Source organism: Xenopus laevis, chromosome 3S, assembly GCF_017654675.1.
Source record: "Xenopus laevis strain J_2021 chromosome 3S, Xenopus_laevis_v10.1, whole genome shotgun sequence".
Taxonomy (NCBI): domain Eukaryota; kingdom Metazoa; phylum Chordata; class Amphibia; order Anura; family Pipidae; genus Xenopus; species Xenopus laevis.
This window is the reverse complement of record NC_054376.1, coordinates 98624720-98637754: the sequence shown is the minus strand read 5'-3', so window position 1 is coordinate 98637754 and position 13035 is coordinate 98624720. Positions and strand designations below refer to the sequence as shown.

General features: G+C 36.5%; 1 protein-coding gene across 3 annotated transcripts in view; it reads left to right on the top strand.

Moving 5' to 3' along the window:
- The window catches only part of LOC108712389 (bile acid receptor), a 47580-nt gene that overhangs the window by 3430 nt on the left and 31115 nt on the right, over positions 1-13035 (top strand). For 2 of the 3 annotated variants that reach the window (XM_041588675.1, XM_041588674.1), the window contains exons 2-3: positions 3000-3144; positions 11243-11620. In XM_041588675.1, coding sequence (XP_041444609.1) covers positions 3060-3144; positions 11243-11620 — 463 coding nt within the window. In that variant the 5' untranslated portion in view covers positions 3000-3059. Of the gene's footprint in view, positions 1-2999; positions 3145-6180; positions 6520-11242; positions 11621-13035 lie in introns of those variants that run through there. The other variant, XM_041588676.1, reaches the window with a different exon arrangement.

Genomic DNA, 13035 nt, shown 5'->3' with positions numbered 1-13035 from the left:
ACACAAAAGCTGAATTGGCTAAATTGTTTTCATCTTCCTCTTACATGGAGGATAATCCTCAGGAAAAAAGTATACATATATTTATTATGTACAAAATGGATAATTAATCAGTATTATTTATTTTCAATAGCAATTTGTAGATTTATTTGTGCAGCAGTCACTGCAGGTCCATGCGTTCAGATTTCTATCCTTCTATCAGGCAGGAGCCAGTGTACTCTTATTGAAGAGATGGGCCAGACTATCTCTCTAGTAAATAAACAAGTATCTGAGAATTACAAAGGAGTGATGAATCTGGTCAACCAGAAGTAGCAGCTGAACATTAACATCCCTCCCAAATGATCAATTTTTAGCAGGACAGTCTTGATTTTGACAGCTCAACTTGTAGTCTCAGATTTTTACTGAAATGTCCGACTTTCTCTTAGATGTTCTGCACTGAATAGTCAGAAAAAGATACAAAGTTTCTAACTTAATTGACTTTTGGCAGAGACCCCAGAACAGCCACCAGGTGCACATGGATACTTTTGTAACAATTTCGGATAAACAAATAAGCAATTGTAACAATTTAAGATGAGCAGGTCTCTTGGGAGAACTTAGACTCACAGCTTAAAGGGCAATTCACCTTCATTAGCAAAACTGTAATAACACATAACATAATTTCAAAACTTTCATAACCTGCTCAATTTTGTAACCTGAACATGGTAATTAGGGGGTGTGACCACAAACAATGGGCGTGGTCTAAACATGTTGCTGCGATCCGCACGGCAAATCTTTTTGTCCCTCTGTTTCCAAAATGCTGGGAGGTATGCATTAGGCGGGACATATTGTGTTTGAATATTCCAACCTGACCTTGACATTTCAGTTCTTTTATTTTAAATGGACAATAAATGTCCACGTTAGACATCTTCATTCACCAGACTGAGCTTGCTACTTTTATTTTACAGCAAGATAAGCAAATATGTAGAGAATGAATGACTTTGTTAAAAGCATTGCCAGTAAAATATGTAGTAAATATAGCACTTATACATTAGAGCAGAAAGAATGCCAGTGGAAAGAATATGGAGAATAACGCAACTTTCTTGCAGTAGTTAAACATTAATAGAAGTTGCCCAGCATATAATCCCACTATAAATTCCCTGTAGAATTAAACTTTGCAGTTCATAAATGCAGTACATTAAGTAACCCATATCTTTTGGATGCTTGTGTTTTGTTTCAATTGATATATAGACAGTAAGCTCTTTAATCATGGCCCTTTTTACCTCTTTTTACCTCTTATATTGGTTATTGGTTCATTTCTGTAATCTGTATGTTCATAGTACACACTCATTTACTGTACAGCACCGTGGAATATATTGGTACTCAATGAGCAACCCATCAATAGTCAGAGAGAGGTAAAAGGTAAAAGCAATGTTGGTTTATGCAGTAACTATTATGGAGGCAGCTTTTATAATGGGTACTGAATAAACCAACATTCCTTCTACCTCTCTCTGCCTATTGATGGATTGCTCATTGAGTACCTGCTCAATTTCCTACGGTTCATTATGCTCCCCTATCAGAAGTCTAAGGAAGTGCACTTGGGCCTTCAAGTGACCTTGGTGAGTTGTGGACATAATTTTGATATGGTGTAAAATTTTCTAATTTCATATTAGTAATAATAATGGAAATAGTTAATGTTGCTTTAAATGCTTTTGCTCCTCCTAGTTCTCTTCTTCCATTCTAGCAGGTAGCCCAAGACAATTTAAAGAGGATTCAATCCCCCCAAAAACTGCTGTAAACTTACTTTGGGCACATTTGGATTTTTACATTTTTATAATTCTTATACCATGCTGTTGGATCAACTTAGGGTCAGGAACCCTAGGTTTAAATTAATCATGTGTTAAATTAACCATAGTCATTTGTTGCCCAAAAACGATGCTGGCTACTGCTACACATTGGTTGAAATGACAACAATATAATCTGATGATTTATTTACTTTGAAACCTGAACCACTTGATCAGCTCTGTACATCATCATATACAATATTCAATTAGATGAATAAAATGGAATATAATTGCATATTATTATAGTACCTCTTCATATCTCCCCAGGCTGTAGGGCTGTAAAGTAATAATAACTTGTCATAAAGATAAAACCCACTGATCTCAACTCAACCTTTATGAAACCAGCTAAGGGATTGAAGGTTATGCCAGTTAATACTGGTAGAAAATGTAGCTTTACTATTACAAAATAATAACATGAAACATTGTAGGTGTAATTGTATTACTTTTTATGATAGATCCTCTTTAATAAAGTAAGTGTAGAAGAAAAATTGACTCATCAAATAAAATGTGCGACAAATTGCTTACCATTATTTTTGATGAGAAAAATATACTTATATACTTATATATATTTATCTATGCATTATTACTAGAAATAATGCTTTGCCCTAAGGGTGCAGACTGTGTTTATCAATTGAAGCTTCATGTGCTTCAGATGAAAAACAGAAATAGAAGCAGATTATAAAGTCTATTAATATATAGAAAACTTCTGAGCCTTCTGTACAATCTGTTGTCTGGGATGTTACATGTGCAGCATTAACTAAGGGCAGAGACACACGGGTAGATTCGGGGATATTTAGTCGCCAACTAATTGCCTCTTCTTCGGGCGAATAATCTTCCTGAAACCAAAAAACCAAATGTGTTCATTTCAGACTGATTTGGGGGTAGATTTACTAAATAGCGAAGTGGCTAACGCTAGCGTCTTTTCGCCACTGTTGACATCCGCAGGGACATCGACAATTTACTAACAGGCACAGGGTGCCAATTCGCTAGCAAAACAGACCGTCGCTAGTGGTCATTCGCACTCCATTGCCAGGCGACTTTTCGATCTGGCGAACGGACGCTATTCCGCAAATTCACTAAAATATCATAATATGTCTAATGCCATAATATGTCTATGCAGTGGTGATTATGCATTTATTAATAATGATTTACAATTATTTATATGTTGCTTTATTATTGTAGGGCCAGTGTTTAGTTTTTATTTCAACTGTTTTGACTGGAAATCCACTGTATAATATCTGGATGGAATCTGAAATTGATGAAACGGGATACGCTCAACTCTCGTTAGACTCTGCAATTTCTGTGCTCGACACCTCCGAATTCATTGGTAAGTTCACAACTAACTGGCACACATACTGTACAGGGAAGCTATATATTCATTTAGGGCAGAACTAAGCACAATTTAGGTTTGAGCTAAGCAACTGCATGCAACAGCAGAGGATATTTTGAGGGGATGCTAGAGAGTCCCATCCTCCTTTCTGTCTGATATAGTCAGTATATTTCATTAAGAAAAGAAAGTCTGCGATTTTATATTGTCAGACAATAATACAGCATGCAGCATTCCCTTCCAACAGCAAAACTATATCAGATAGCAAACCTTTTTTTACTTGGTGTATAGATCAGATTATTCTATATAGTAAATTATCTGTAGACATGTGCAGCTACATCTGTAGAAAGCAAGGACATCTAACAAAATATCCCATGTAGTTCAGCCTTGGGTTGTGCCAAGTGTATGATTATATCTTACCTCTAACATATCTTACATCTAACATATCTTACATTATGTTTTGGGTCACTGAACAATCAGAATGATGTTACTGTAGATATCAGGCTATCCGACAGTTACAACATGTACCAGATATACATAAAACAGGCGATACACATGCAAAGGTTTCTTTAGAGAATTGCACCCTTATCAATCCTAACATATTTTCAGTGTATCCCATGTGCTGCCAAATGCAAGGTAACATGCACATCTATTGCTTCCACACCTTCATTATTAAAAAATGTTATACTGAATGCTTGGGGCCACTGTGAACAAGGCTGCACAGGCACAATCTGACAACAAGTGGTGTGCTTGTGTGCATATACGATATATTATATGTGCAAATAGGGTGCATGGCCCATCAAGAGCTCTGGATTTTGTAGATGTTTCAGAGCTCAATTCTGCATTCTGCACATTGCAGATATGTCATCAAAGATGCAACTACATGCACTTTGTACAGCTCCTGGGATATTTGCCATCACACACCTTCTCACACCAGTCGTTGTGCCTTTTAATATAAAGTTTCATAAGTTTGCTGGAAAACTATGCTTGTCTGGCCCATTGCTTCTGGGACGTCTTTACGTTCTTTACAGCCAAAAAAGTAAAACATGTTCCTGTCTCTGTTGCAGCATAATATTAATTTGTACTCATAAGTGAACCTCTGGTAATAATGAATATAGGAAATATTTTTACACCTGTTACAACACTGACTAATCACAGATTAATTTTTCAACTGAACAGGTTTTCTGTGCTGTTTGACTTTTACAACCTGACTCATTAGGGTGCGCTAGTTTTTTCTATTTTATTTTTTTATAGTTAAACCTTAAAGAAACATTACAGATTACAATTTTCCAATAAAAGAATTCATAGATAAAGGAGCATTGTTAACCAATGATCAACAGGTGTAACTGATAGTGGACAATTCCTCCAACCATTGCATAGCTATACTTTTTGTAGCTCTGAACATCTAAGCAGCACTATATATGCCCCATCTAAATATGATTACAGTGAAACATGAGACAGCAAAGATTAACCCTAATACCTGTATAAGACAAGAGCAAAACTGATGGAGAAATCTTTTGAAACATTCATTAAAATATGAAGACTGATGTGTAGTTTTGACTTGCCATTATTGCAATGTTATTGGAGTGTTGTTTTGCATCAACTAAGAAGCTGGCCGTGGAGGACCGTGGATTTTTATCATTCATTGATTGTATGGACCAAATCAAGGATCCATCTCTGATGTTGATGGATTATAGTTCACATCTTGCTTTCACCCTGGAAAATATGCTATGGAATGCAGGAGGATGTAGTTCAGTTGCATTTAAGTAGAACAACACTGCTATGGAAATTTTATGTTTCCTTTAAATGTTGTACCAGATCTTCAGGATCCTTAAAACATCTAACTTAGAGTAACGCACAGTCCCTCTGAAGGCACATGGGATATTTAATTCCACTAGTATGTTTTGCCTGGTAATAAAGTGCTTGAAGCCACCCCTGCATTTGCATGTAATGGGAACTGGCTGAAAGTGCCCGAACCGGAGATTCTCGGCTTTGATTAGAGTGAGCATTCAATTTATAATTTGGCCAGTATGAAGTCACTATTCATGGAGCCAAACATGTAACAATAAAAATACATAAAATGTTATTCTCAAGGTGGTTCAGGTGAGTGGTCAAATCACAATAATAGGAATTTTCACAAAAGTCTCCAGGGTTGTTTTAAGTGATTCCCCCAGTCAGTTATAGTTCTCCAATTTGGTAATCAAGTTAGGTAGTTTTCCCAAAAGGCTTACCAAAACTTATTTTGTAGAGAGATATGCAGAGTAAGTCACCAAAGGGGTTAAATGGGGCATCCCCCTCTCTTTCCAGCAACATGCGCCCCCAACAATGGACTGATCTCACCAGATCCTGCGTTCCGCTCTCTCTCTCTCAAGGGAACAGTTGGGCACGCTCACTTAGTGCCGGATTGAAGAGTCGTTTTGTGATTTCTCCACTGAAAGAATACCTCTCTCCGTCAATCCAAAATGGTGCCTGATGTATCCCTTGCACGTAATAGCAAGCATTAAATACAGGACTCTGTTTTGCCTGCCAGTAGTGCACTCAGAAACTTTCACCTGATTTTCAATCTGCCACAAAGTACATAATAAAGTAGAATTAGCTATAGCCAGGGAAGCAAGTGTATAGGCTCTGTGCCCCCCCCCCATAGCCCTCAAACTCATGTGCCGCTACCAAAGGTAAATGAACTCTATTGTGTATTTTCCTGTTCACCATCTACTTGTCAAATTCTTAATGGAATTTTGGTTACCCAGATAGATATTATAATAAATATAGTTGATGTGGAAAAGAACTACCCCTGACCAAACTGTTGCAGTATATACAACTGTGCTATTGAAATGTGTCCAGGGGTAAATTAGGTTAAAAATAAGTTATTTCAGTTGGATCAGTCTTTGGGAGTGTTGGGATTGCAGGCAGTGGGAGGCTGGAGTTAGCTGCTGAGCAATAAAACATATACTGTACCTTTTGAGCTGCTAAAGGAATATAAACATAAGCCTAGTATGGAAAAATGTGGAGTATCTGAGGGCATAAGGGATCACTGATCATATGTGAAATTATGCTGAAGGAAAGAAAAAAATATATATAGATGCTTTAAGTTAGCAGAGATTATCCATGCAAGCATTTACAGTATGCTGCAATACAGCCAGGTTAATCAGTAAGCTACATATAACCTCTGTTCAGTCACACCTTGACATGTGCGATATACAAGGAAACTGATATTCAGTCTCTTATTGAACGCCAAGGCACAAATCGTTCTGTTAAAAGGATCTTTATTGGAAATTAGAGTACTGTCAACAAACATTTCAACCTCCCAGAAGTAAAAATTTATAGGATCGCATATTCTTTTGATCACAGAAATGATCAGGACGAGCAAGACAAAAGGTAGGACTGTTGCTTTGTTATGACTTTTTTGTATCAACAATTGTGGGGCAGCATTTTGCTTTGATTTAGAGGCCTGTTTCGATTACTAAGAGTTTAGACCTAAAATGGAGGTTGGAAGTACTTTATATGTGAGTACATAAACTGGTTAAGACTTTGAGTATAATGAATTACTGTTGCAATATGCTTTTATTTGCACACAAAAAATAAATTTGCCTGTTAATCACCTAGTTTTTTTTTGGCTGCAACTAAGCCGAGGAAGTGTATTCACTACAGGTAGAAGAGGCACATTGCTGCAGCTACCCGGACAGACCACTGCCATTATTGTAGCGTGTGTATTAATCCAAGTAGATCTAAGAAGCATACATGAATACCTTTGTATGTACTTGTTACATGCAGTATATACACAGACCTTATGAGACAATATATTTTATATATTATATATGTATGTTTGGTTTGGCATAGACATTAGTGAAATTATTTTGTGTCTCAAAGTGTGATAATTCTGTGCCAAAGTTGTGATAATTCGGTGCCAGTTTATAGTAACAATAACAACTATAAGATGATTGTAGATCTGTTCACTATGGCCAGAATAACTGTAAATTGTAGCAAAACAGTATTTCGCATTTACTGTGGAGTTTGTGGTATTTTGTCCGCTTTTATTACAGAGGCCTCCAGTAGATTCTTTAGAGGTCTGGCGCTGTTTTACTCTTCAGAGATAAAGAGTATATTTATACAGCAGATAAGAGAAAACTATCACAAAATTATCCCAAAAAAAAGATCTCCAATCTTTTACGATTCTACCAATCAATTTGTTGTTGAAATTCTTTCTGCAAACAGTGTAGAACGTAAGATCCTATTTACTATTGCCAAAAGTTGCAAGTGATAAGGGGAGCAAAATTGCACCCCTTAGGGCCCATGAACAGCTTCATTCAGAGTGAGGTGCAACTCTAAGGACAATTAAGTCCTTTGCAGAGCAACATGTAACAAAAAAAAAGTATTGCCTGTGTCTATAAATTAGCCTGATAATCATTCTTTGACAATGTGATCTAGTAAGTAGACCATGTATAGAATAGAATAGACCTCACAGGAGGAGCCATGCCTCCTGCTAATAACAATGGGCTTGCCCATTTAAGTGAGTATAGTGACCTGGAAATACTTCCCAAATGTACCATTGAGGTTAGCAACATAACCATTGAGAGCAGCATATAACAGAACAGAACTGTCATAGTCTCTATTGCAGCAACATGAAGAAGAAAGAACATACATATCCTAATTAGCAGTACACATATTAAAGGAGATACAAACCTTCCATAACCTTCCTCCCACACTCCAACAATATAACAGGCAGGTAATTGGTAAATAAATTATTGTCAAAATTACGAGTTGATTTTAACACTTAGGGGGTTATTTATCAAAGTCCGAATTTATCTCAATATTTTCTGCTACAAACTCCGATCAAATCCACTCTGTTTTTTTTGTGCTTATGATTACAATTTCCCAAAAATTTTGCTTTGCAGGAAAAAATCTGATTTTCACAATTTTTTCAGATTTTTCACCCGAAAACTCAGATTTTTGCCCGAAAACATTGGGGGTATTGCACAAAACCCAGTGAACATCAAAAAGCATTGGGACTTCTCCCATTGACTTATATGCAACCTTGACAGGTCTAAGATGGCGGATTTTCAGATTCAGACTTTTTCATCCTCGGGGTTTAATATATTCCGAAAAATTCATGATTTTTTAAAAATCCGATTTTATTAAAAAATGATTTTTGCATTCTGGGTTTAGTGAGACATGATTATGATATGTGTTAGCACAGTATTGACTGAGTATATTTAAATTTGTTTACTTGAAAACGTATTGGTTACTTGGGTAACCACATGGAATAAGTAATTGGGCATTGACTGTTTGCACGTTTTTTTCTATTTGTATTTAAGTTGATTTAATTGCTGATGATCCTTGAAAAATGTCCTTTTTTTTGTGTGCAATATGCTTATGATTAAAGCTTCAATGTTTTTATAAGAGGGTTTGGCAGTCTGCAAATATATATATATATACATATATATATATATATATATATATATATATATATATATATATATATATATATATATATATATATCCTGTGTAAAAAAGATCACCATGTATAATTTCCAACACGGCAACACTAGACGACAGATCATCACTTGCTGATTAAGCATTACTGGCAACTTTCTTAGACTGAACAGAAGCTGTCAGTGATAAAAGATCTCTCATGCTAATCATAGGTAACGGAATACAGATTACATCTAACCTATCATTTTACTGTTCTACTAAACTCTATGCAAGGGCATTGGAAAGGGAGAAGTACTGTGTGAAATCAACAGGTACAGGACTATATTGTAGGCACACTCTGTTCCATACAAGAGGAAATGTAATGAAAGTAGCAGAGTTGCTCTAGGTCTTGTAACCCATAGCCACCAATAAAATGGTTGTTCTTTCAAGTGTCTAGAAAATATGGCTTACTAAACTTGGTGATAAATATCCTATTATTATTACTGAGCCCTAGCAGTAACAAATATGTTTACTATGCTCCAAATACTATGTATTTTCCTTATCTTTGACACTGCTGCTGTAAAATAATGCATCCCTACCAGTAACATATATTGATGGGCGAATTTATTCGCCAGGCACGAATTTGCAGCGAATTCCCGTGATTCACCGCCTGGTGAATAAATTCGGGAAACCGCCACGAACATTCACCAGCGAAAATTCGCCTGCGTAAAAAAAAATGGACGCCAGCATCCGTTTTTTGGACGCAGGCGAAATTTCGTCAAAAACGGACGCCAGTGTCCAAAAAAACAGACGCAGGCATAAGAAACGGATGCTGGCGTCAAAACCAAGATCCCTGCGCCAAATTCGCCCATCACTAGTAACATAGTAACTTAGGTTGGAAAAAAAGTCTGTTGAGTTCAACCGTTTATGTCTATATACAGTATATAGCCAGCCTGACTGCGAGTAAATCCCGTGCTGCATCAGTTCTTGCTGTTAACAGAAATGGTGAGAGAAGATAAAGTGCTGGTTAGTTGTTTGGTATAGGTATGAGATCCATTATCTGGAAACCTGTTATCCAGAAAGCTCTGAATTAAAATTACTTCCTTATTCTTTGTAATAATAAAACAGGATCTTGTACTTTATCCCAAATAAGCAAAACAATAAGGATTTATTAATGTTTTAAATGATTCTTTAGTAAACATTAGGGATGGAGATCCAAATTACAGAAAGATCCCCTATTCAGAAACCCCCAGGCCCCGAACATTCTAGATTAAAAGCCCCATATCTGTACAGCTTTCTGGAAATCGGGTTTCCGGATAAGGGATCCCATACCTGTACTAGAAAAAATTATGCCTTCAACGATGAACGAATAAAGTAGGAATAGAGCAACATCGAATAACTGATATTTATGCCTCATAATAAACGCCAAGTCCATTGCCTAGACAAATTGCTAGTCGGTGGATGAGTTCAGTAGTTATACATTTAAAACCTTGTAAGCAAGGCACCGACGTCTCATAATTAATAAAGTTCCTCGCTTCCTATTGCTTGTTACTTATTAACAAAATACAGCCTGAAATTGAAACATGAGGAAAGGTTTATATGAGCATTGCCTAATGTAATTTGCTACACATAAGCTTTCCATAGTAGTGTTGTTACTAGGCTGCAAATCCCAGCACTCACCAGGATATTAACGGAGAATGTAAGAAGTAAGCTAGAAATGTTCAGTATATAAAATATGGCATTTTTAGTTCTCCTTTAAAGCACAATGGGAGCTATAGAGAAAAACCATAGAGATGGATTCTTAGAGCAAAACTGTACAATAGAATTTTTTAACCCTCCATGGCCAGCACCCAGTGGAAGCAAGGGTAGCCTCTAACATGAATCCTGCCTGCTCTGTGTACTTAGTTACCTGAGTCTATTTAAGAAGTGCCATGGCCAAGTAACTACCCAGTGCCCAACTCTAAGCACGGCAGAAGAAGCTGTAATACTTTCCCCATTACACAAGTGAGAGACTAGTAGCAGGTATGGGACCTGTTATCCAGAATGCTCGGGACCTGGGGTTTTCCGGATAACGGATCTTTCCGTAATTTGGGTCTTCATGCCTTAAGGCTACTAGAAATTAATTTAAACATTAAATAAACCCAATTATATCTTAGTTGAGATCAAGTACAAGCTACTGTTTTATTATTACAGAGAAAAAGGAAATCTTTTTTAAAAACTTGGATTATTTGGATAAAATGGAGTCTATGGGAGATAGCCATTCCGTAATTCAGAGCTTTCTGGATATCCGGTTTCCAGATAAGGGATCCTATACCTGTACTTTAATAATTAATATTTAAAGGAGCGGTTCACCTTTAATTAACTTTTAATTAATTGACTCTTTTTTTGTAGTCCCTCTCCCATTCATACTCCAGTCTCTTATTCAAATCAATGCATGGTTGCTAGGGGAATTTTGGAAAAAGCTAACTGGAGAGCTACTGAATAAAAAGCTACATAACACAAATAATAAAAAATGAAAACCAATTGCAAACTGTCTCAGAATATCACTCATGTTAAAGCTCAAAGGTGAACAATACCTTTAAAGATTAGCAATAAATACTATATTCAGTTATTGTGTACAATTTTATTACACCAAAAGTCTATTATTCCTTTTGCATAATCTTTGTATGAAATATAATTTATTTTGCAGGTCTCCATTCTGTGCACACAAATTCTGCAGACCATGATTCCCAAGACCCTTCATTCTCTTCTCCATACAACCATGTACAGTTTCCTTCTGTCCACCACTCAATGACTTTGTCATCATCATCATCCCCGTACCACTTGAACTCAAACTATTACTCACAACATGCAGAGGAGTGGTGCTCCAGTGGAATTTATGATCTCAAGAGAATACCATCAGAGAACCTATATGCAATAGACACTGATGTAATAGATTTGCCAGCAGCCAAGAAGCACAGGGTTAGTCCCCGCGTTGGAAAGGTTAAAGGAGACGAGCTGTGCGTTGTGTGTGGAGATAATGCGTCAGGATATCACTACAATGCATTGACTTGTGAAGGATGTAAAGGTAAGAGAACAGTTAGTTACAAATATGATATATTAGCCTCCAGCAGTGCGTTTCCAAGTAGTGATGAGTGAATCTGTCCTGTTTTACTTAGCCAAAAAATTCGCAAAACTATGAGAAAATAAGTGAAATGGAAAAAAATTTGCAATACACATTAAAGTCTATGGGTATCAATTTTGTCTCGACAAAATACACTATGGGCAAGTTTTGTGTCTACTGCAACATTTTTGTCAAGTGGGCAACATTTTTGCCGCGAATTTACTGCATGGCGAATTTTTAGTGCCATCCTGCTAAATCTCTCGCTGGGGAGAAACTCATACGTTTACTGCAAAACCATACATGACGAAAAAATTCGCTCATCGCTATGTCTAAGAAGTCAAATATTAACGTGAACATGTAAACATTCGATTTTTTCTTTTTATTTAGCTCCTGTTGTTTTTCCCCATTTGATAATGGAATAATCATGCAGGTTCCATCAACACACTCAAGTTACAAGATACCGTAAATAAGCACACGTTGGTTTGTCAGTACCTTTGAAGCAATATAATCTGCTTTGCTCTTTTATCCAATTACATAATTCACAGTACTGTAGGGCAAAGGTAAATCATATATTTATAGGTACAGAGGACGTAAAGTGTACAAGGCTAAAGCATGCAAACATGCTTGGTTTTACAGTTTAATTCATTGGTCATTTCTAATTGTATCTAACGTCTGCAGGATTGGTGATAGAGAAGGAAAACAACTGAAGTGGTGGTTCACCTTTAAGTTAACTTTTAGTTTATTACACCATGGCTTATTCTAAGCCTTTCAATTGGCCTTCATTTTTTTCATAGTTGTTTTAATTATTTGCCTACTTTTCCTATACAGCTTTCAAATGAGGGTCACTGACCCTATCTAAATAAAATGTTCTGTAAGGCTTCAAATATATTGTTATTGATACTTTCTATTACTCATCTTAATATCCAGGCCCTCTCCTATTCATATTCCAGTCTCTTATTCATACCAGCGCATGGTTGGTAGGGTAATTTGGATCCTAGCAACCAAACTGCTGAAAATGCAAACTGTAGAGCTGCTGAATTAAAAGCTCATTGACTTGAAAACCACAAATGATGAAACAATGTAAACCAACTGCAAATCTTCTGAGAATACGACTCTCTACATCATACTAAAAGTTAATTTAAAAGTGTCACAACAACTTTTTTAAATACTTTAAAACAAATCATTGTTCTCTTGAATGATCCTGTTTGGGATAGTACCACCATTTAAAGGTGTGGTTAAGCACACGCATGCACAGACTGTCATTCAAAAAAAGGCCCTGGCATATTCAGAACATTAACGCACCCAGTCTATTGCAGTTTACAGTAGCCTATTTTGCATCTGCTAGAATATCTGTATTTCCCTTCTTGAGAACAAGAGCT